Source organism: Myripristis murdjan, chromosome 4 (genome assembly GCF_902150065.1).
Source record: "Myripristis murdjan chromosome 4, fMyrMur1.1, whole genome shotgun sequence".
Classification (NCBI taxonomy): domain Eukaryota; kingdom Metazoa; phylum Chordata; class Actinopteri; order Holocentriformes; family Holocentridae; genus Myripristis; species Myripristis murdjan.
Window position 1 is genome coordinate 27,489,903 of NC_043983.1, and position 23,770 is coordinate 27,513,672.

The 23,770-nt window shown below is 42.9% G+C and overlaps 1 protein-coding gene across 2 annotated transcripts in view; it reads right to left on the bottom strand.

The window, feature by feature from the left end:
- Nucleotides 1–1,006: 1,006 nt before the first annotated feature.
- The window catches only part of atp11b (ATPase phospholipid transporting 11B), a 71,398-nt gene continuing 48,634 nt past the window's right edge, over nucleotides 1,007–23,770 (bottom strand). For both annotated transcript variants that reach the window (XM_030050433.1, XM_030050432.1), the window contains 3 exons: nucleotides 23,111–23,276; nucleotides 13,181–13,344; nucleotides 1,007–6,794 (listed from right to left, as the gene is read on the bottom strand). In XM_030050433.1, the coding sequence (XP_029906293.1) occupies nucleotides 6,713–6,794; nucleotides 13,181–13,344; nucleotides 23,111–23,276 (412 nt within the window). In that variant the 3' untranslated portion in view covers nucleotides 1,007–6,712. The remainder of the gene's footprint in view (nucleotides 6,795–13,180; nucleotides 13,345–23,110; nucleotides 23,277–23,770) is intronic.

Genomic DNA, 23,770 nt, shown 5'->3' on the forward strand with positions numbered 1-23,770 from the left:
AACCCACACAGAGAAACACGTTGTTATACTGGCTTTTCATGTGAGAAAGAGTCAGATGGAAAGTTTTTCTCAAGAAAAGTGAAAACAGTGAGTCAGTGAACCTTACTGCTATCTGTCTGTCACCTTGAGTAACACTATAACCATCATCAATAACTGCTGCATCACTCATTACGTAATGGTTATTAACTATGCTTTGAAGGGTACATTGCATTGTTTACTTATCAATAGTGAATGGGAAAGTGTACATTTAAAAGTAATCATATATTAAAAAGATATTTCTACATATTTTACATATATATTTACATTTTTTTAACATATTTTTACATAAATATTTACTTTTTTATTTATTTTTTTTTAACATATTTTTACATATTTACATATATATTTTCCTGCGTCTTTCATTTTGCAGTTTTACATACCTACTTAAAAAATTTTAACAAATAACATGTAAGCTATAATTGTTGCATGAGTCCTTATTGTTCAGGTGCAGCTGATGTTTAGTGTTTAGTAAAAGGTTAATTTGTAAGTTTGTAAATGAACGTTCAATAGGCTCTTTCCAAAACTGCTGCTGTTATTTACAGTCCTCAGTAAAGGCTTAATAAGTGATCCTTGTAAAAAAATAATAAAAATAAAAATGATCTGGATCCTTAAAACGTTGCAACAGATATTTATGATGCTTACTGTAACGTGTGCACCTTTTCAGCGACTGATAACATGAAGTCTTTGAAATTAGAGGGAATAAAAAGTCATTAGAGGTACAGTATGTTTTAACATTCCCAGTGAGTGTGACTCTAATCTGTACAACAAAGACTTAGATTTAAGATTAACAAGATTTAGGAATATGATAGAGTCATGTATCGATTAGAAAAAAACACAAATCCACAGAACATCCACAAATTATTCAGATTATTTTTTTTTAAATACCCACCTGGCCTGATGATGTCCAGGAGCTAATGCATGTGTGACAAACACATTTCAGAGAACACACTCAGACTCACATGCCTCATTTTTGTAAAAACGTATTTATTCCGTAAATAGAACTGTATTTTCATAAACATCAGCTATGAGACAGATTTACAGAAGAAGGAAGGACAGACAGCAAAGAGAAGTCAACATAAGAATAACGATGGTGCGTTTAATAACCGTCTAGTGCAGCGGGAGAGTTTATTGCCGATGGGAGGAGGAAATGAAAATGATTTAATCAAAACCCTTCAACATTCAAGCGATCCTTCCACCTCGCGTCTTAAGTGGTGAGTCGCAGGATATTCTGCAACCGAGTACCGACGTGTTGACATGTTTTTCCTTTCCTAACTTTGTCTCTGGTTTATTCAAGTCTGCAAAACTGTGGCCGGGCTTTCCCAGAGCATCTTGGTGCTGACATCATCTTACACTGTCCGTAAAGATTTTTCACTTCAAAACCCTATTTTCTCGACAGGATTTGAGCAGCTCGGTTCTCTGTTGTTTATTGATGTGAACAAAAGTTTAACCCCTTGACACTTTTACAGAATTCAAGTGTACTTCCCAGATTTTTCAAGCCCAGCCAATCCTGAAAATTCACTGTCACACCTTCAAAGGGACACTAAAGTGAGCCTGCAGCGGGGACGCAGGCGGCCTCACTGTGACGGCTGCGTTTTGCACACACAGTGGGCTACATATTTCTGATATTCTGGAGAGCAGGACCACTCAGGTAAAAACGCCTGTGCACAAGAATTAAAGCTCCTGACATTTTCAAAAATTCATCCTTTTCAGCTCGGTCCTGATGGATGACTTCATGATCTCTTGGCAAGGCTTGATTAAGTGTTTTAAAGATCATTTTTTTTAAATTACCTGGCTGAATAATCTGCTTCTTGAAATGCCCCACTGGCCTGGTGTTGCTGGGCGACTTCAGTGTTGTGATATTTTGGAAAACCAGGTTCTGATTTTTGCCTTTTGCCTCAGATCTGATGTTTTCCCGGCTCTCTGGACCAGGAGACAAACCCGCCTGGTTTCCTCCTGCCAGTGAAACCATGAGCTCAGAGCCGCTGCTGGTCTAAATGACCCGCGGTATTAAAATGTGAAGTGCATCTGGACCCCGATCCCATCACTCTCTGAGTTTAATCACATTCACAGAGCAGGTGAGCGCCTCGGCACAGCCTGGACTCTCTCTTTGATGTGAAAGGGCTCGTCCTCCTCGCTTTGCATCTGCTTCAAGGTAACTTCATATCCGTCTGTTTCTATAGCAACTGCTCAATTTCGCCTGGACAGCACTGTTGTCCCAAACTGCTGTCAAATATTGAGTTTCGAGGATCATCCATTTTCCATTTTTAGTGCGTGACGCTGGCAGGCCGGTTGAGAGCCGAGGCCACGGTGACATTTGTACTGCCAGTGGGCGGTTTCTCCTAACTGTGTGCCGTGTTTCTTTTTCCTTATCCAGATGCACAACACAGTTTAATAACAAGGGGCTGCTCTGTAAAACAGGATGAGCAAGTAGGCCAGATAAGTGAAAATAAACAAGTGATAATAAACAGGGACTGAATCATATTCCTAAAACCAGTAATACTTCAATTTTAACCCCAACCCCAGTGAAGCATTTGTATACTGTGTGTAAACTGTTAATAACACCGTAACAAAGTGGTAAGAAGATGTAAAGGAATACTCCAAGTTGTTTCTGCCCAAAATATCCTTTTCCTGACTTACTCAGACTGTGACAAGATGTCTGATACCATTTTCACTTCTGTATGTCCACTGATTTGGTTCCTATAGGTAGCATTTTATGATAGCTTAGCATAAAGACTTGAAGCCTATGGGATTCATTAGCCGAGCTCCATCAAATTCCTAAAATGCCTCTTATTTTAGATAAATTTCAAGATGTGTATTTCAAATACATGCTAAATTGCTTTGGAGTTGCTGTAAAGTTTATTTTTTCATTTTGACTAGGCTAGGCTTGAGCTAGGCTAATGACTCCCATAGACTTCAAGTCTTTATGCTAAGCTAACACAAAATGCTACCCAGAGGAACAGAGCCAGTGGACATTCAGAGGTGAAAATGGTATCTAACATCTTGACTCAGTCTGAGGTGAGTCGGGGAAAAGGGTATTTTGCCCAAAAATGTTGGAGTATTTCTTTAAGGTTATTATTAACATTTATGAACATGTTTTCAGTAACAGCATATTGAACTATTCTCTGCAAAAACTGTGACTTCACTGTTTACAAATATTAAAATTAGACTTAAACGTGCTTACCAGTTTTGGTAAACACCGTCTACACATCATTTCTAAATGCCTGATGTGTGATGCTTAGAGCAAACATTGGCGCCTGGTTTCACAGCTTCACATCACCATCAGCAGAACACAGAGCGGGTCTTTTTCGCACTTATCTGGCTGACTTCCTCCTCTTGCTTTGTGGAATACACCCTGGTATAAATGGGCTCAAAAGCTTGAGATGAAAAGTAACTCTGTTCCCGTGTAAATGTGGCCAAAGGTGCTCATGGGAGACAAGAACTTCCCTCGCTTTCAAAGAACGCCTCGGCGCACAGATCATGATTCTCTGTTTGGTTGTTGGACGGCCGGGAGGTGAGCGCCGTCCAGCTGGAAGGTCCCAGGTTCCCCCGCGACCACCGAATGTCCTTTGCTGCCCAAATGTCCCGCAACGAACTCACTTCCCGTCTGTTTCAGGCAAGCTGCTCCCGGCCGCCTGCACTGCCAACTCTCTGGTCGAACACATGGAAGAGCCGCGTGGAGGCGTCTCGGGGCGTTGAGACGCCAAGGTAGAAATTCCTGGTTACACATCTAAGATCTAGACAGAACAACACTTTTGGGAAGTTGTTGCATTCCGGCCATACAGGACGTGGAGACATCATCGATATGCCCAAAACAGCATAAAACAAAACAGGAAAAGAAACATGTACTGTAACAATAAATAGATACTTTCATTGTCAGTTGTACCTTTGTGAACATCATGAATATTACAGGCCCAGATATGCATCAAACCACTTGTACCATACAGAAAATGACAAAAAAAAAAAATCCCATAATATTCAACTCATTGATTGACAAGCATTATTACAATCTCTCCCACTTTGAGCTGCTCGGGAACATCGTATCCGCTTCAAAAAGAGACTAACAACAGAAACATCCCATCACTTTGTACGTTCCCGCTGTGTGCTGAGGCAATGTACCAGTCGCAGTTGTGTGGTTATCAAAAACAAGTTTAAAACGGTTGTCTTGGAGGATTTCTACACTGCGCTCCTAGCAGTTGTCAGTCAATTTCTGGCGTCTCCCGGATGCCCTTCGGTCTCTCTCCCTCTTGCTCTCTCTCTCCTGAGAAAAACTCAGAATATAGACCTTCCAGATTTTCCTTGGCTCACCTCAAGTTCACCTCTTCTTGGATTTTGTGAGGGAAGATGAAAGAGAGAGAGAGAGCAAAGTAAAGCATCAAAGAGAACCACCTGACCTTTAACCTTTGAACTCTGGGCGTCACACGGCCACAAAGTCTCTGAGGTCTGATGTGAGGGGAGCTTAATGAAACTACATATTGCCTTCGACCAACATGACCGCCGTAGAAAAACCAACACACCAACTCTCACACACACATTTCATCAACAAGTGGATATTAACACATGGCCAACAACAAAGTAACAGCAATAACATGATATAGATGATTTCAATGGTGAGAGACAAGCAATGATTCAATAAACATTAACAACAACAAAAAAAAAAGAAATCAAAAAAATGTGGTTGATTTTGATATGTGTGGTATGTGCAAAAGCTCTGCTTTTCCGTTCATCTCTGTTGAAGCTGATTCATCGATCTAAATTCGATCTCTCTTTGTTGGAGCAAAGATGGAGACATTCTTCCGTCTGGATTAGGATCCACATACAAAGCCCTGTTATGCAGAAGCATCTCGCCATTAAAACCATTTTTGCCTCACGGACATAAAATTGGGACGATTCTCCTATCGCAGGATACACAGGAAATATTTTGAGGCAGCTAAGACGGGCAATTCTGGCTGTACATCTGTTCTTTGTAGCACAATCTTCTCCAAATTTAACTTAATCCTATTTTTCCCAATTGCTACTGACTCTTGGTTACCTCAAGCTATTTCCTGTGAAGCATGGACTTTAACGCCAAGATGACTTTGCTCACAAGGCTGGAAGAAGAAGGCATTTAAAGGGGAACAAGTTTCCAAACACTAAAGTGATGACGGGCTCATTCAGCTTCTATGTTCCCAGTACCTTCCATAACCTGGCTATCAGTATTACCTCTCGAGTATGTATGGCTTATCAACAGACCCCATCGGGCCTCATTCAGAGGGAGGCGCCGGGGAGATCGAGGCCTGTACAGTCAAAGTGAAAGCAGCACGAATAATAATAGTCATGATAACAATAATACAAGCTACTGTACAATCAGGCACAAAAATAAACACATTTTTTGTTTAAACTCCAGTCTGAATCGTTTGGTCTTTGGTACCATGTGGAGATGAACCTCCACATACAGTATCTATGGCTCTGGTTGCAGGTTATTGCCAGAACCAGAAGGTCCGCAGGGAACAAGTCTAGACGCTGCCAGATCAACAGGGCTCTGAGTGATGTCAGAACCCTGAGCGCTACAAGGCTCTGGGTGGTCTAACCCTTCCCTTTCTGTCTGAATGACAAACAAAGCTGCAGTGAGGCAGACAGTTCAGCAGGTGCGTGGCTAGAAAACATCGTAGTCTATGCAAGCAGAGTGACGGTGCAGCCCGGACTTCTGGGGTGGGAACGTATGCAGTCTCAGAGGGGTTTCACCGAGTCTGTGACTTGGTAGACCATCTGTGGCACCTGGTAGCAGGTGGTCTACAGACCATCTCGGCCCTCTGGTGACACTAGTCTGGAAGTCTGGAGTCTGCCTGGGTCAGTCTAGCAGTCTGTGTCCACGTGACCTAAAAGAAAACAGTGAGGTGAGGTGACGAGGCAGTTCTTGAATTGCAGCGACCAAGACTAGTGAGGATTTAGGTAACGTGCACTGAAATGTCCGGCCCCTCAGGTCAGTCAGTCTCCACTCTGTGTCTGCTGGTTGAGGGTTTGCGGCGCACAGGGTGTCTGCAAGTATCATTAAGTTTGAAGAATTAAGATTTAGTTTCAAGATGCAAAACTTTCATAGTAATACCTGAAAATGAATATCTGTGTACTTCAATGGTGAAGATTTTAAGAACTTTTTTTTTAAGGCCTTCAGTTTAGAGAATACCGCTTCAAAGATTTGAATACTTTTTCAGGACTTGCAGACACCCTGAACGCAGTGAGAATCTGCTGAATGTGCATTCGCTTGCTGGCTTTTCAGAGTGGATGTTTGGGAGTGTGTGGACGCTGACTGCATCTTTCAGCAGAACGAGCTCCACAAGTGTCTGCTGGATTTCGTGGGGGCTACATTGTCCTTCACTTTCCCTTCATGTCACAGGTCCCATCTGATGGCTGTTCTCTACCTTTTCTAGTGAGCGCTGAATTTGATTCAGCTGAGGATGCAAGATGCCGCGAGACAGAGCATTCCTCTGCACCTAGTGCCCCAGACTGTCAGCTTAGTCCTTTGGTATCACAGGATGCAACAGCTCCAGTCTGTCCGTTTTGCATCCGTCTGGGAACGCATCGTGTTTTAATTGAATTGAAGTGGCAAAAGTAGTGGCTTGGGGCGAGGGGGGGCGAGGGTGTGATGTATAGGGGTGTGGCTCGCCCCAGCTGTGTGTCAGTCAGCAGCCCTGGGGTGTCAGCACTGGCTACCGTCGATGGGCGACAGCGTCAGGATGCTGCGATCGCTGGAGTAGAAGTTCTCAGAGTTGCTCCACGACCTGAAAATAGCCAGCAGTGACTGATGGTTAGGAGACTACAAGTCTGGAGAAGGTGTGTGTGTGTGTGTGTGTGTGTGTGTGTAGGAGAGGGGCAGAACAGTGTGGGTGGGGGCTTCTTGTCAGTGGCTAACACACTGGAAGTCCCAGGTACTGTGATTTATCTGAGAGCTGCCGACACTTTCTCTCCCAATACAACCAAACAGGACCCAGCAGGGTGCAGCAGCCGAGGAGGAGTGAAGGGTGGAGAGTTAATGATGGATGTAATGGTATTTGAGTATCAAAAGTCTCCCCTCATTAACTCACACAAATCCTCTTTGTCTTACAGGGTATCTCCAGGTTTTAGGACACCTAATCTGAGCTTTTTAAGATCTTAATGAACGCCACCAGGAATTGGATTTTAAATCCAAAACAAACAAACAAAGTGGCAAAACCAGCTTATTTCTGATTAAACAGAACTAAAGACACTTCTGCAATTACAAATAGAAAATGTAAGCGAAAAAGGACACAATGAAATTAACTGTGAGGGGATATTTAAGTCAGTTGTTTAGTATTACAAGTTCAGTGTATATTACACTGTTCTAGTGACCCTGTTCTATATTAAATATGTACACTACATGCAACTAGAAAACACATGATTATTAAATACCTTTCATAACTGTATTCATGATGTTTTCAATTTTTTAACCTGGACATGAAACTTATGCCTTTACTGATGATACGGTTTCAAGGTGTAAGTGTAAGTAAAGGTCAGGGATGCCCCTTCAGCCCTTATGACTTTAACTAGTTTTTTGACAACTGCTATGCTAATATTTTTGCTTCCAATCCCCCAAAAAAACCCACAAATGGTGCAGGCAGGCATCTTTAAACACCTGACTACCTCATTAAACTACTTAAGCAGTCCAGATATTTGAAACCTCGTTCCAAAACACCGTTAACTAGAGCTGATCCTGGTCTGTTGTGTTCTTAGAGAGGCGGGGAGTGGAGAGGAGACTTCCACGACTCAAATCATGGTTAAAAAAAAAAATCAACACAGTAATCATGAAAAAGAAAACAAAAAACAAAAACATGATCAACATCAGTGAAAACATCATCTCAATTCTTTAGCTTATAACAACTTTATCCCTTTGGATGAATTCCCGGCGTAATCATGATTCATATCTATGATTTCCTGGAGGTATAATATGTATCCTAGAGTTCAATTCATGGCTATTTATGCATATATATATATTCCAGCTACTACAAAAATAGGTATTATAATATCTTCCACAGCTTCATATAATATAAAATCTATGATACTCCTATGTGAGACATGACAGAGCCCATGGAAATCAAGGACTCTCAGTCACAGTAGCCCTGTTTTTGGCCTGGCAAGCTGGATCTCCTTTACAAAAGTCTGTCAAGAACAGCTCTTATCCACAGTTTCACCCATTCAACCACTCAGTAGGGAGATTTTTGTTGTAATTCTTCTGGCTGGTAAATAGTTTGATTCAAACAGCTGCTGTCCACTCTACAACGACGCAGTGGCCTTGGACTAAGGGTCAAGAAATACAACCCAACAGCAGCAGAGTTGATGATTAACACCAGCAGGGAGGAGCGGAGAGACTCTCCGACACCTTGCAGCACTTACATTCCCACTGCACCCCTTGACTGTACTCAGTGGAGGCCCGTGTGTGCAATAGCCTTCACCTGTGCAGTCATCTTGTATGAGTGGCTGTCATAAAATGTTGAGGGGACATGAATTTGAAACCTGACTTCAGACTTGTAGGATTTCTCTCACTGCGCCTGCCCATCTGCTCATCCTGATATGTTTTGAATCCTAAATGTAAGCTGCACTTCTTTTGACTCCTTCTCTTGACTTTCAGTTTAAAGCTGCTCTCTGAGATGAAGACAACCGTTTTAAGACCTGGTAAACAGGAGCACGGGGCCACTGAGGGACTTTAAATAGGCTGATGACTCAAATGGTGGTTTGACTGGAGGCGCTGCCGTGTGCTACGTCAGGCGAGCGCCACCAGCGTGGTTGTCTACCAGGGTCAACGGAAAACATCCTGCTGCTAACACCATCTTTGCTCCCTGGCTTACCACAGAACAAAGAGGTTGTCAGCAGAAACACTTTTAAGATAAAAACCAGTGGGAACACATGACCCCAAGAACAGAACAGAGAAAAAAGCAGATTTTTTGACAAGACGACGCTCACAGGGGACATTAACAGCACATGAATAATTAATCTGAAAGGTCGAACATGTAGATTTCACACACACAGAGGGACAAGGACACAGAGGGAGAGGACGGAAAAAGACGAGTGCAGAGGGAGAAGTGTATGGGAGGGGGCACAATTACATACAGGTTTACTTTGTATACAAAATACCAAAGGCAACAGCAGCCCCCATGCAACAAGACAAGAGTCTGGGTGCGCTTGTTTCGTAGCCTGTGGTGGACAAAAGGTGCGGAGTTATCTCATTTCAGCCGGTGGAAAATCAACAACGCTGAACAAGAAAACTACCTCAGACACCCCAGGATACAGAACAAGTATGCCCTCAAAGTTGGCCTCTTCTCAGAAGCACATATAAGGCTTCAGGATCCAGTAGAAAAAGACTAAAGAGATACAGGAAGTAGCAAAAAACACTCTCCGAGACTACACTTCCCAGCGGCCTCTCTGGTTTAAGGTGTGGTCCCCTTGTTCTACGAGAAGAGGAGGAGCCAGGGATGTCAGGAGGAGTCAGGCAGTAGCTGTGTTTCCATCAAAGTAATCCAAGCAAATTTTAAAGTGTCAAAGAAGAAAGAAGACTGAACAGAAAACAGAAAAATTCAGTGAGATCACCCCAAAGACTGATGCTCACCTGAAGCAGAAAACTATTGAACTAAAGTGGAAAGACGCATAAATGACTCAGAACAGTTCAAATGTCACTTTATGTGCTCTGAAATGTAAATTATCTGTTCATCACAATCTCACAAATTTGTCAAACCTGCTGTAGTGCCAATTTTCAAGGCTCTGCTGTGGCTGTTGGTACACTGAAAACATCAGATATCAACATTAGCTCTAATATTAATCTCTTGATAAACACTTAACTCTATAAATTATTATTTTTAACCTTCAGGAAGCCTATGTATTTCTTTTAGTCCAGTTAATGACGACATAACAATTTCACATTTAATGTTTTTATGACATTTGAAAAGGTTTGCCTTAAATCTGCTTAGCGGGTGGATGGAAACAAGGCTACAGTGTCAGCTGGGGCTAATATGGAAAACACTGTCGACTCCTGACATCAGTGTCTCTTCCTGCTTTGTCTGCCCTCGCCATGATTAAGCTGTGGCTAACATTCATCACTGCAACAGCAGGGCAAGTCAAGCAGCCAGCTACAGTTGGGCTTCCAATACATAAGAGATATATGTTTCATATAAGATGTAAATATGTTTAATATATTTCCCCTTGCAGCTATCAAGCGTGTTATATATTAGTAGTGGGTGGATATATTCCCCTCCTTCTATGGCAGTATCCTAGCATTAAGGCCAAATGTGGGCTGAGTCTCGCTCGTTTTTCATTTAGTTTGTCTGGGGTTCTCCTTTATCTCCTAATTGGAAGATGAAGAAGAGGAGAGGAGAGGGCAGACGGGCGGGAGGGGAGCGAGGAGACGAGGTGAAAGAGGACCAGGGGAGACAATGAAAAGGAATGAGTGGAGAAGAGTGGGAGAGGAGAGGAGAGGAGAGGAGAGGAGAGGAGAGGAGAGGAGAGGAGGACTATAAACTAAACTTGTAGATTCAGCCATGTTAGTGGATTCTATTCCTTCTGGTGCCCACGCCCAGGATATGAATAACATACCTGTGCTGAAATTTGCATTCATTATTTGTGTTTAACCTGGTGGGAGTGCAAGATGGCTGCTGTGTGCACTTTTGAGACGATCCAATTGGTAACACTGTCCACACCACGGCCAAAAAAAAAAAAAAAAAAAAAAAATCAATCAGTCAATCCCACAGTGAGAAATTCATTTAAAATGAATAATGCATTTAATGGTTATTTGACCCAGGACCAGTGGGAAAACTGTCTATTTTTCTCTGACTGGAGTGACCCTGGAAACGTCAGACGCCAATGGATTACTGCCGCAGACTACATCCCATAAGTCCGTTTCTGAGGAATAATGAGTGATGTAAATATTAAATTGTATGACCCACTTTGCACTCCCTGCAGGCTAAATCAAAAGTTCAAAATGATCTGATGGCGCCTAAGCTGGTTAATAATTTGGATCCAGGCCTGGCAACAAAGAGATATCGTCACAGTCGGTGGCAACACGGGGATTCGACAAATGTTTAGTGTGCAGAGTGTGTGATATCTCTATGATAACAGGACAGGGAAACAAATCCCCAGGCCTGACACACTGACGATAGCGTCCCTTCATTGTTGTTCCTACTCAACTGAAAAGAGTGTGCAGGTTGCGGCCCACAGGGGCGGAAAGTGGGGCGGGGTGGGAGTTAGAAACAGTGCATCCATTATTTGACCTGCATGCTGTCATTACCCATATAGAGACACACACACACACACACAATCCCACACAGAAACATGCACGCACACACTCACCAACTCTGGGCAAGGTCTGTTAACAAAGACACACATCCACACACACACACACACACACACACACATCCACACACACAGAACAAGGATGCTACATCTTTGTTACTAAGCAGATCAATACTCTGCTTCCCAAGGTGTTCTTGAGAGTATTGATCAATCAGCAGAAAAAGCTGATCACACTGCATAATCAATAACCCGACAGAGTCACTGGGATTCAGACAAAACAGCACAATGACACTGAAACAGCTGACGAGGCAGGCTTCAGGTGAGCTCACAGGGAAGCCGACAGGAAACAGCTCAGCCCATCTGTCTTCAGTCGGAGGCGAGGTGACAGCGAACAAGCCGCCGCTGCCTGAACTCACTTTACTCACGTTTAAAGCTGCACTAGGCAAGATTTTTGATGTAAAACTACAGCTGTTTTTTCAGCCTAAATCACAAAGTTGGGCTGGAACAGAGTGACTCATCACCCCGAAATTGGCCCTCTTTGCCCAAATAAAACTGTGGAGCGCTGGCAGGAAATCAGCAGAGCAAAATCCAGACTGTCTCTTAAACAGCAGCGAGTGAGCGCTGACAAAGCGTCGGATCTTTTCCTCTCTCATGTTTGGAAGCCTTTGCTATAAAGCATCACAGTCCGGCCGGGAAGAAACATGAGCATGCCGTGTGCAGTTTACTGACGTCACTCTGCATGACTAAAATCCTGCGTTATCAAACCGTTTTGTCTTGCTGCCAGCTGGGACCACCACCAACAAATTGCTGAGTGCAGCTTTAAAGATGTGCAGCGATCTCAGTCCCAGTAAAAGTTGCTGTCAGATCGATCATGCTAGTTGAGCTGACCAACAAACTGATTATTTGGCCTCATTTCTAATCAAGAAGTCCCCCAGAGATCACACAAACTGGTAGGACAACATAGGATCTGCGAGTCGGCCTGACAACTGACATACAAATCATCATCTAAAAAGTTTAAGAGTGCATTAAAGACGGGCAGGCAAAATCCTACTTTTGACATCGACCTCTGATTTAAGAAAAGAGTGAACAGAAAAGAAGAAAACGAGACAGAGAGGACACACGCAGAACATAGGACAGATCACAGCATACATGAATCACACACAGACACATGGGTTACGAGACAGACCTGCCCTAACACACGGGCTTCACAGACAAGAGAGGTTACATAGCGTACTAGAGAGACTTACTGGGAGCCACGGATTTATACCTGCATATCACAGCAGGAATCCATTCAAACGGCCTTAATAAAAACAGGATCTCTGCATACTCCCTGGCCCGGCTGCTTAAACATCTACACTTGCATACTATATAGAAAGTATGGTCATTTCAGTCTATAGAGCGCCACTGGGTTGCACGGGTCACTGCTATACGTGCTACAGTATGCCAGTGTGGATAGTAGGTTAAGCAATAACTTTCCTCTTTGGCTGAATCCCAATGTCCAGACTCTAGACTCTGCCCTCAAGGACTTTGGCTTGACCCACGAGTCTGAATATTTGATTTCAACCTTGAACTTTGCTCTGGCTGGCTTCGTCTTCACCTTAAGAAGTGAGTCTCCATACCTGTCTGCACCCCCGTCTCTCATAAGCTATGAAACAAAGGGTGTGCCCTCCCTATCTCACTGGCCCCCACCGAATACTGTATACTCATCCTTCTCCGGATTTGCAGCCAAAACAAAACCTGCCACAGTGTAAGCTGAAAGTGTCGAGACTGCAGCTTGAGGCTCTGCAGCCCGAGAAGCGGAGAGGTGATCGACAGGATTCATAATCATCAACGTTGCTGCTGCTGTTGTTGTCGTCGTTGTCATCTCCCCCACCTGTTGCTTTGGCTGGCAGCGTGGCAATGGTTGGCGCTGGCCTGGCAGTTCCCGGTCATTTGCTCCAGCAGGCGGGCCAGGCGGGAACAGCCGCTCTGCCCATGTTGGTAGCAGCACAGGGACTCCATACAGCTGAGGGCCTGCGCCTGGGGGGGCGGTACAGACTGCAGGAAGCACAGGGGGAGGAGAGACAGGGTGATGAGGGATGGGAGGACGGGCGAGGATAAAGGCAGAGGTGTGATGAAGTGAAGGACAAAAGGGGGGGCGAGGAGACAGATGAGAGAAGTGAGGAGGACAGAGGAGAGAAAGTGGAGGAGAATGAAGCAAAAGAGAGAGATTACAACCAGAAAATCCACAGTACAGGGTCACAGCTGAATCCTGCTGGAATGATATTGGTGGCTGGAGGGTGACACACTGCATGCTGCCACAAACACTGATACACCAAGAAAGTATTCCATACAAACTGTACAAGGGATTGAAACTGTTGCCAATAAATGCATAAATAAATATAAACCGGTAAACAAACAACAATAATAATGATGATAATAATGAGAACAATACTAATAATAAGAATGATAAAAGAATGACAACAGACAAACAGAAATATGAATAACACTGAAGTGATTGTTCTGTCCTGCGATGGACTGGCGACATGTCCAGGTTGTTTCCCTGCCCTTCTGTCCAACGAGCGCTGGCATGGGCTCCTACACGCCCCGCGACCCTAATTAGGATAAGCGGCTTGGAAAATAAATAAATGAATGAATGACTGAATGAATTTAAGAGGTTTGCAATGTGCTTTTATGTGGGATATAAAGTAGAGCAGGGCTGTTCTTGACTTTGCTGGGTAATCACAGATTGCAGGGCAACTCCACCATCTGCGTTTTGCAGGAACATTTCTAAGGGCCTCATCAGACTTTTTAAATGTGAGGTCAATGTCTATTTTTAGGTTCCTTCTGATTTGACTCCTGCTTATTCTACTTTTTGCATTTGCTGTGTGTCTTGGGCTTGAACAAGGTAAAATGAACTGGGTGGGTATAGATCATATCGTTAAGTTTCAGAAAGAAATTTAACACTGCTGACAACCTTTTTAATGCTGCTTCGAAATTGCATCTAAGACCAAATTAAAAAACAGCACACTGAAAATAGCTAATAAAGGTTTTATAGGTGTTCAAGAGTAAAAATGACAGGAAATTATGTGCCATGGAAAAAAAGTCCAATAGACCAGATTAGTGTTCCCATCAATAGGATGTTAATGTCCAACCCAAACCCTTTTTTCCCCCCATCGATGGTGAATTTTTGGTTCCTGATTACCAATTGCTCCATTCTTTGAGTGAGGTTAGTGAGTCATGTCAGCAGAAGTGACAAAGGACAAAGTTGTTACATATTTTATTATGCTGAATTATGGAGAAGTTATGCCATGGCTGACTGGTCTGTTGTGCTCAGTAACAGATGGGATTAAAAAAACAACAACTTTGCATTCTGTGCTAAGCTTTTACGCAACGCAGAGACACCTTTCACTGTATGGTGCTGTAACGCCACTAATTTATTTTTAATATTTTTAAGGTATCATGGATGCCCTGCTGCGGCGGGCTGAGCTTAATGAAAAGAAAAGTGAAACCTGGGGGATCAGGTCTCTGTGTTTGTCTGAGTCAGCAGCAGAGAGAGGAGGAGGCTGACAGAGAGAGAGGAAGGAGAGAAAGTGGAGGAGCAGAGAAGGCAGGAAAACAGACGACAGCCTGGGTATAAATTTACACTCATCTAGTAGTTTGTATCCTCTACCGTCGCTCTCTACAGCACAACAGGATAGCAGAACTACAGGATATTAAAACAATTATAATCACCTAGGTTAAATCCTTCTGATTCTTACAAGCCTCTATATCAATTTTAGTTTTAGTGTTTTTTGTTCTCCATCAGCTACAGACATTTATAGCGTTTTTTTGTTTTTTTTTAAGTCTGAGTTAAAAACTCAGTGGTGGGGTACTGCATGGTCATGATTGTTTCCTGATTATTTCTGAGCAACTAAAAATTTACTGACCATGTTTTCAGACTTTCTCTAGTTTCTTCAGTATAAGATAACCTAAATTAAATACTAGGCTGCTTGGTTAGCAACTACAACCAGTGTTCAAGTTGAAGTTACTGTTTTAAATGATATTCCCTTAAGAGTCATTGTCTGAGACACTGTTCCATCCCAGTAGATGGTGTTAAGAGTGGGTCCACTGATACAGACCAACAATGTCCTTTATATGTTTGTGGTTAAAGGTGTTAATTGTCCATTACACTGATCTTAACACTCGTGCCTGTTTCAAATGTTGTTTGCATTTGTTTCCATTTTTTGCAGCAGAAATTGGACACTGGTGGCATGAGACCGACTGCTGCCTCTTGGCTCCTGCCAGCAAAATACAGACAGGACGAAAGTGAATATGAATGATTCTGGTAGTGTAGGATCTCCCTAGATAATATTTGCTTGGGTTTGCTGGAAATACATATATATCATTTTATTTTATTTTTTATCTGAAAACAAAAACTGAGGTTATCATATATATATAGATTTGATCATTTCCTACATGACTGCTGGACTAATATTTGCTCGACCAGGTAGCGAAGTTTGAAAACAAATTCTGTCTCCTTTCAAACCATCAACTGTAAAGGTGAAAAGGAACGGTCTGGTGAGTAGTAGTTTGACAGTTGTTTTGTGTATAGATGTGCCTTCACTCATCTATTTACAACAGTCCAAAAAGGGCAGGCTGCGGCAGCTGATGCTGTGCAGGTGAAGGATCCTTGCCAGGTGCAGGATGACTGACTTTTATGCTTACCACTGTTTCGATCACAACTTTATTGTGGAAAAAAACAGGCAAACGTGTTCATAATATAAAGCAAGAGTCACTATTCAAAACCACTCTCAGTAACAGAGGGAGCGATCATAAAAGTTCAAGAGGACAATGACTATTTTCTCAAGGCCAAACATGTAATAACTCCCAATTAACGAGTGCACCGCACAGTAATGAAACTCAGACTAGTGCTCATTTGTTGGTGAAGTGTTATGACTTACCAACAAACAAATAACTGATTTAACTTGCTCTACCAACCAGTCATTGACTGCCACATCAAGCTCTATAGGACCGATTAAGCAAAAGTGTATATGAATCAAGTCAAAGCCATTTTCAGTAGCAGTCATGTTGGCTCCACAGCTGTCTATTAGCATCAAGACTGAGTAAACGGCGTGGCCACTTCACCATGGTGATGTGGAAAGTATTGTTAGACATCTGCAGCAAACACTTGTCAAAAGATGAAGATGAAGATGAAGGAAGACAAAGTTACATGGCGCCCAGAGTGCAACCAGACAAAATCTTCTGATTAACAGCTGAACTGTAAACAAGACTTCAACCTGAGAAATGAACGCCTAGAAGAAAGATTCTGTTCTAAACTGACTGCAGCAACAACTACATGGAGGACACCATGTCCCTGTTGATTTACTGTATCAGCGATAATTTAGGCAGAAACACTGGTTATAAACTTCAGGTCCAAAGACTGCAAGCACTCCTAAAAGGAGCACCAAGATGCTCATATAAAAGAATTGTTACTTTTTGCTGCACAATGCTATATTGGTTGGCACAACAGAAAAAAAACATCCATGGCAATATTTAAATCTTTTGCGGGTTCATCTGCATCAGAAAACTGGATAATCCCTCAGTTCTCTCTATAAACAGGATGGAGAACCAAACTGAAACTGAGTGTTTTTAAAAAAGAAGAACAACACTTGCTTTTGATGTAACAAAAAAGTAAATAAAAATACTTAAAAAAAAAAAAAAAAAAAAAAAACTCAACAGGGGTCTTACAGTATGGAATATTAAATAAATACTGCCAAGCAGACATATGATAACAGAACCAGCCACTGGACAGCAGCCAAATGATGGCCTCAACAGTGAGCAACATTATCGAGCGCAGGCATGAGGGGGTTGATGGTCAAAACACAACATGGCGAGGACAAAGAAACCAACGTACCGACAGCATTCTCACTCTCTTACTACTGTGAACCCAGTTCTGACCAATGGGGGTGAGGGGTGAGTTGAGAGGGAATTTGAGGAGGAGTGGGGTCAGTCGTGATTGCATAGGAGTGGGTGGGGTCAACTGTAGCAGAGGTGGGGACACAATCTTGGATCGGGTAGGGGAGAATAGGGTCAACCGTAACTGGGGTGCGGGAGGATGGGGGTCGGTAATGACTTGAGTCAATCATAGCAGGGGTAGCAAAGAATGGGATCAGCCACAATTTGAGGGAAGAAAGGGGTCAATTGTGACTTAGGTGGGGGAAGATGAGGTAAACTGTAGATAAAGTATTTGGGGTGAAAGGTGTGACAGCAGAGGGGTTGAAAATAAAAGATATATATGTCAGAGAAAGGAATATGGGGACAGTTTTCACACATACACCTGGGGGTTTGCTTTCATGGGGGAGAATGGGGATTTCTGTAACCAAATATATGCAATAGGGTGGTTGTGACAGGGGGGCACAGGGTTGATGTTCACAAGGTCCTCAGATGCAACCATAACATTTTATCCAGGCCGGGCAGTGATGGTACAGGGGAGAATGGGGGTGAATGGCGGTGGTACCTAGGGGAGCAGGGGTCTGGGCCGGGGGCAACAGGGGGGAGGATAAGCAGCTAGCAGGTGCCAATTGTCCTCCCCTGGGGTCCGCTGGGCTTTAACAGGGTCATATTCTGGGCCGACTGAAACCTCATCCGCTTCCATCTGAAGGACACAAGATGCTAACTGTGAGCCCCGCTGGCCGGTCAGACAGCTCATCAGTCAGCCAGATAGTCTGTTAGTCGTTCAGTCACTGAGAAAGCAGCATGACCAGGCAGCCAGTCTGTCAGCTAGCCCACCACACTGCCAAAGAAATCCAAAATATCCACCATCTAATGTCATATTCAGCCCTGAAATCTCTCTTTTTCCTAAAATCTCTGACATTACGGTGAGATAGTTTCTCCTTTCCAAATCAGTCCAAAGTATCTTTGTGTTCCAGTTAGTATCTGGAAACAAGGCAGAATATAATAATCACTCCACAATTATCAGGAAATGACATTTTATCAAATAAGGAAACTTAAATTAAGTTAAATTAATTTGGAAACAGGTGCGATTGTCTCACATCAATGGTGTAGGAAAAAAAACTCAATGCTAGACTGACTGACTTAAGGTGGATATTTTTGCAGTGCAGTTCATTTGCTCAACAGTAGGTTAGTTAGTCAGCTGGCAAGCAAGCTAGTTGTTAGCTGTCAGTCAACTAGTCAGTTCAGTTTGCACTGTAGGAGGGCAATCTTGTCAAGCAACTTTCAGCGCCTGTCAACAGTATGCTCCGACAAAAATACATACATGTTTTTTTTTTTTTTTTTTTTTAAAAAAGCCATTCATAAGTGACCATAAAAGCACCCTGCAGAAGAGTTATGTGCAAATGTTTGGGTTACAAGGTAAACAGGAACAAGTTTTTCCTGTCACTTGGAACTCAGGCACCACTAAGCGTCCTTGTTCAGATTACCCTGACGTACATCTGAACCCAATTTTAATTGGGATGTGAGTGTGTGAGTGGTGGAGATAAAACCATACATCACATCTTGGAAAGGTTACAAGGGGTTACGAGGTCACTGGAGAAGGGCTTTAATTCGTCACAGGGGAGCAAACGTGCAACGGGCAAAAAGGCCAACGAACTCAGCCACCACTGCAAAACTCAGCCAATGAGCAGAAGAAAAACACTGCAGCCACAATCAAGTTGTCTGGTGGGAAAAGGATCTTTCTAGCAGAGATAAGAGCAAATGTATTAGTGTCCAAACCAATTAACCTGCTGCTGAATCTATCAGACCTACAGAGCGGGCAAACAACACAAAACCCAGGAGAACGCTCAGGGCTCTTTTCTGATTGCCTCCCGTAATTTAATTAGACAAATGCTACTGAATGTTACTGGAATCGCATCGACAGAACTGAATACACCGCACTATAGAATCCATCAACATGAATACACCCTTTAATTTTTTTCCCAGAAAGAGCATGCCTTACACTTCAACCGCTTCTACAAAACAACTGAGCCCAATTAGGGAAATAAGATCTTTCTTTGCCTGTTGTGCTTTAAGCTCTCTCTAACCTCTCACCATCACAGACACTCTTGATCAGTGAGGTCTGCAGGAATTTTCTTCTGCTCAGTGAGTTTCTGGGATGAGGACCCATTCTGCCGGCATTCTTACTGACTTTGAATATTATAAACAGCTTTATAAAAATAAAAAGAACAGGGTGGGGAGTTGTTCCTTAACCAAAGGCAGCTAAGGCTCAACGGTTAGTATTCCCTTGCAGGCTGATAATGACGTGCTAACCACTGTCATAGATCTTCCAGGCATCACTTTAAAGTAGCGCTCAGCTGTTTGTCATGCTGTAACAGGAGTGCACCATGCCGCTGTAACAAGACGTCCTAGACCCGTCCAAGAGTCTGCCATGCAACTGTGGTGGGGTGTCAATCTCTTTCTGTGGTCTGCTGAACCATGCAGGTGGATAAAGTCAGAGGTGAGTGGGGCGGACTGAAGAGCTGAACCATATACCCAGGCTTTGTGGGAGTTTTGCCGGGCATACACCAAGAGGACTGGACCATGCTACAGACAAAGGGGTGGTTTGATGGGCTGCACCATGCCAGTGTACAATGAAGGTTTGCAAGTCTTGTATGATAAGACCATGCTTAGGGAAAAAAAGGAGGCCCTCTGTCACTGCCCCGTGCTGTAAAATGAGTGCGGCATGCTAGCCTGTGATTGGATGATGAGACCATGTGCTGAGGTGGCATCAGGCCGTGGGAATTTAATCCTTTGCTGTGATTTTGTCCCAATGCATTCTTCAGAAAAATGACAACTCAGGACCCCAAATATTTCTGATGGGTCCTCGCCTGACAAAACTGTTTTAATGAACGTCAGGGGAAGAAAGAGACAAAATAGACCCAGTAAGGGTGCCAGGCTGATTCATTCATTCATTCATTCACTCATTCATTCATCTATTTCGTCATGCAAAGGGAGGTGGTATGACTGCGCCATGCTGCACCAGACAGGAGTGGCAGAGACAGGTTCTCCACGTCGGACTTCCAATACAATACATGCAATGGCTGCAATGCATGACATCACATTCATCTAGATATTTGTTCGCCCCCTCCCCCGACCTCCCCTGAATGCTGATCGGCTTGTCCTGGGCATGCAGTCACAGACGAGACACAGTGGGCCGCGATCCAATACTAACAACATGCATCTTCACATCTGCCTTTCCACTTTCCATGCTTCCATGCATGTCTCCTCTTTTTTGACAGGAAGAAATCAGTCACTGATCAATCACAAGTTCATCAGAAAACAGTAACACAAAAAGATTAAATTGGATAATAAGAAAGAGTGACAGAGGCTAAGGCCTGAGTTTTACTAGAGGAGAAAAACTTGAGAATGAATGACCAAATCTTGTCATTGATGATTTTACAGAATCAGTATCACATCAGCAGTCTGATTATCTCTTCCTGTGTAAATCCACTCTATGGCAGTCAGCATGTTGCCAGTGTCAGACCCGGGCCTTGGTAGTACAGAATCAAGACCAGACCTGGGGAAATTAATATTTCAATGTGGTTCAAATATTCACAAAAACTACAGGAGCGCTTGTTCTGCAAAGCAAAGTTTCTATTTTTTTCCCCATTTTTTAGATAAGTTTTACACTGTCGTTACACCTCAAAACTAAATCTAATGCGTTACAACTGAAATGTGTATTCATTACTGATGCTAAGAGTCTTACAACCTCTGTATCAACCTGAAACGGGAACTCTGATCAGTATAATCAGGGCATCTGCGGGTTTCAGAAAGAAATTCTTAACGCAACCTGGATTTGAATTTAAAACCAATATACAAACTAAACATTTCTTCTGACTGAACAGCTGAAGAAAGTTGCACCCTGAGCATGAAGTGTAGCTGTGTTTAGTAATGAAGATGCATATTATACTACCAACCCTGTTCTGCATTAATCTAAGAGTGATCATGCAGTGCAACGGACAGGATAAAACCACTAAAGACTGTATTTTAAGCTTTTAAATACTTCAAGGCCTTAAATTTAGATCATTTCTTTTCAGACTTTTTAAAAACCTGCAGAAATCCTGTTAAAGAAAAAGGCACAAAATTGGAGGACTTTGGAGACATCATTAAGAGAAGAAAAACGTGTCCTTCTTCAGTTTGTATGCATGCTAAAAATACTGATTAGACTCAGACTATACGAAGCTTGCTTGCCTTTGTGCCACCAGACCAGATGGCATTTAGCTTTCTGACTAATTCTTTAGCAGAGACAAACTATCCATTTATTTGTTTATTTGTAGAGGAAAAAAAAATAATTACCTGAAAATGAGCAATAGCAGTGCAGGCAACAGGAGAGCCAATGCTGATGGCTGACTATTCACAAAACTATAGCCAGCAGCTTTGTGCTTGCCAAAACCAACCAATATGGGAAAACTGATTTTCAATAAAGCGCTCCTGTGGTAGTTGTAATATTTGATTTGATTTGATTTTTGTGTGTATTTTCAGCCCAGGGCTGCTTCAGTCTCCCCTCCTCTACCTAATCTTGCCAAGCTGGCTCTTGGCTCTGGACAGAGGCTGCAGAGCGATGAAGTCATCACCTATCGCCACACGGTTGGAGTACATCTACACCAGGGTGGGTAGAGGACACACCCACCAACCCACACACCCAACACACACACACACACACACACACAGTGCAGACACAGAATAGGAAGAAGAACACACAGAGACACAAACTGGTTAGAAATCTCATACACACACATTCATACGCAGATTCGCACACAATTGGAAACACATATGCGCGCGCACACACACACACACGCACACTCCCACACAAGAAGGCAAAAGAGGACAAAGGTTAGTGCAGAAACAAACAACACAGGAAGTTCATTCTATCTCAGGGACGAGAGGAGAGTCTGAAAAGGGTAAAAGTATAAACTGAAATATAAGCTTTCTGTGGTTGGACAAATCAATAGCAACACTCTGGGACACTGTGGGTGTGCTCAAAGTGACCATGCACAGTGTGCGTGTGTGTGTGTGTGGGTGGGTGTGAGTCTGAGAAAAGGTCATGCGGTTTGTGTGTGTGACTGAATACCATGTTCTTCCTGTAAATAAGTAGGTTACTTGTGACCATAGAGGAAGACAAGAACATAAGACACCATTTAAATGATGTCAGATGACAGTGCTGCCTGTCTGCTGTTAGACAGCTACCTTGAGAGCTACCCTATTTTTCTCTCTAAGCTCTTGTCACATTATGGCAGAATATATTTCTACATATTTCGTTTTCTTTAGTTATCATAGAAATGGCGTTTTAGCAATCCTCATCGAAAGCAATGGGTAAAAACAGATAATTTACAATTTGAATTTTTTTGTCACACAGTACAACAAAGAGAACAAGCATTTCAACCAATAAAACCATCACATTTAACAGTCACTCATCCCATCAAATGAAACTGCCTGTCTCTCCCTATCTGATCTCTCATTGGTTTACACTTTTGAAAGATGCCTCTGTGTTATGTTCCACCCAAACTTCCTGTTTTAACATGATAGATCTAACTGCAGAAACAGGAGGACTCAAAATGCCATTTCACTGTGACTTTAACAAATTAGCCATTAGCTTATGACATATTGATTTGCAGGATCAATGCTAACAAAGTTAACATGGAAAAATGGAAATGCATTGGCAGAGGATTTTTTTTTTTTTGCTCATTTTTTATTCTGCAACAATCTGAAGTTGCGAATTTCAAAAATTTTCCTTCAAGGCTTTTTGGGGAGACCTATTTCTCCCCATTTCAGCCCCCCTCCCTATCTGATCACATATTCTCCCTGTCCACTTCTCTTTAAATCCTCCTTGCCCCCCTGTCCCTGTTACCTGGCTCTTCTGGGTGCTGGTGGGCTGCAGATGTCGGTAGAAGACCTTCTTCACCACATCGGGGAAGAGGCAGGTGACGACAATGATGATGATGGCAAACCAGGCCGAGCCGCTAGACAGCAGCTGGACGAAGACAAAGTACATGTCCTGGGTGTGGAGGAAGGGCCTGGGGGACAGAAGGGGAAATGATGGTTGGATATCGAGAGGGGAGAAGAGATAAAGAGACAGATGTCAACTTGTCAAACTAAAAGCTTCTGAATGTTCCTCTGTGATAGAGATCGTATTTCATGATTCACAGCGGTGCTGGAAAGCATCTAGATCTTAGTTTGTCTGTAAGTTACTGTAAGATGTTGGTGACGTCAACGTTGACCTGGATGTGTCTGCTGAGGACACACTAAGACTTTTAATACCCAAACACAAGAGGAAAATTTACTGCATCGCTTGCCTAACGACAGAATCCACAGATGTTTCATTTCTCTGTCGTAAACATGCTTTCACTGCTCAATTAGGCAAGGACGTGGCGCCACACACTCGTTGTTGATGACTTAACTGTTGACTCCTGATAGGTCACTTACATCAGGAGCTCACCAATTAAAACAACCACAGAGATGGACAGCCAGACTCCTCACTGCTTTACTGGCGACTGGTCTCATGAAAAAA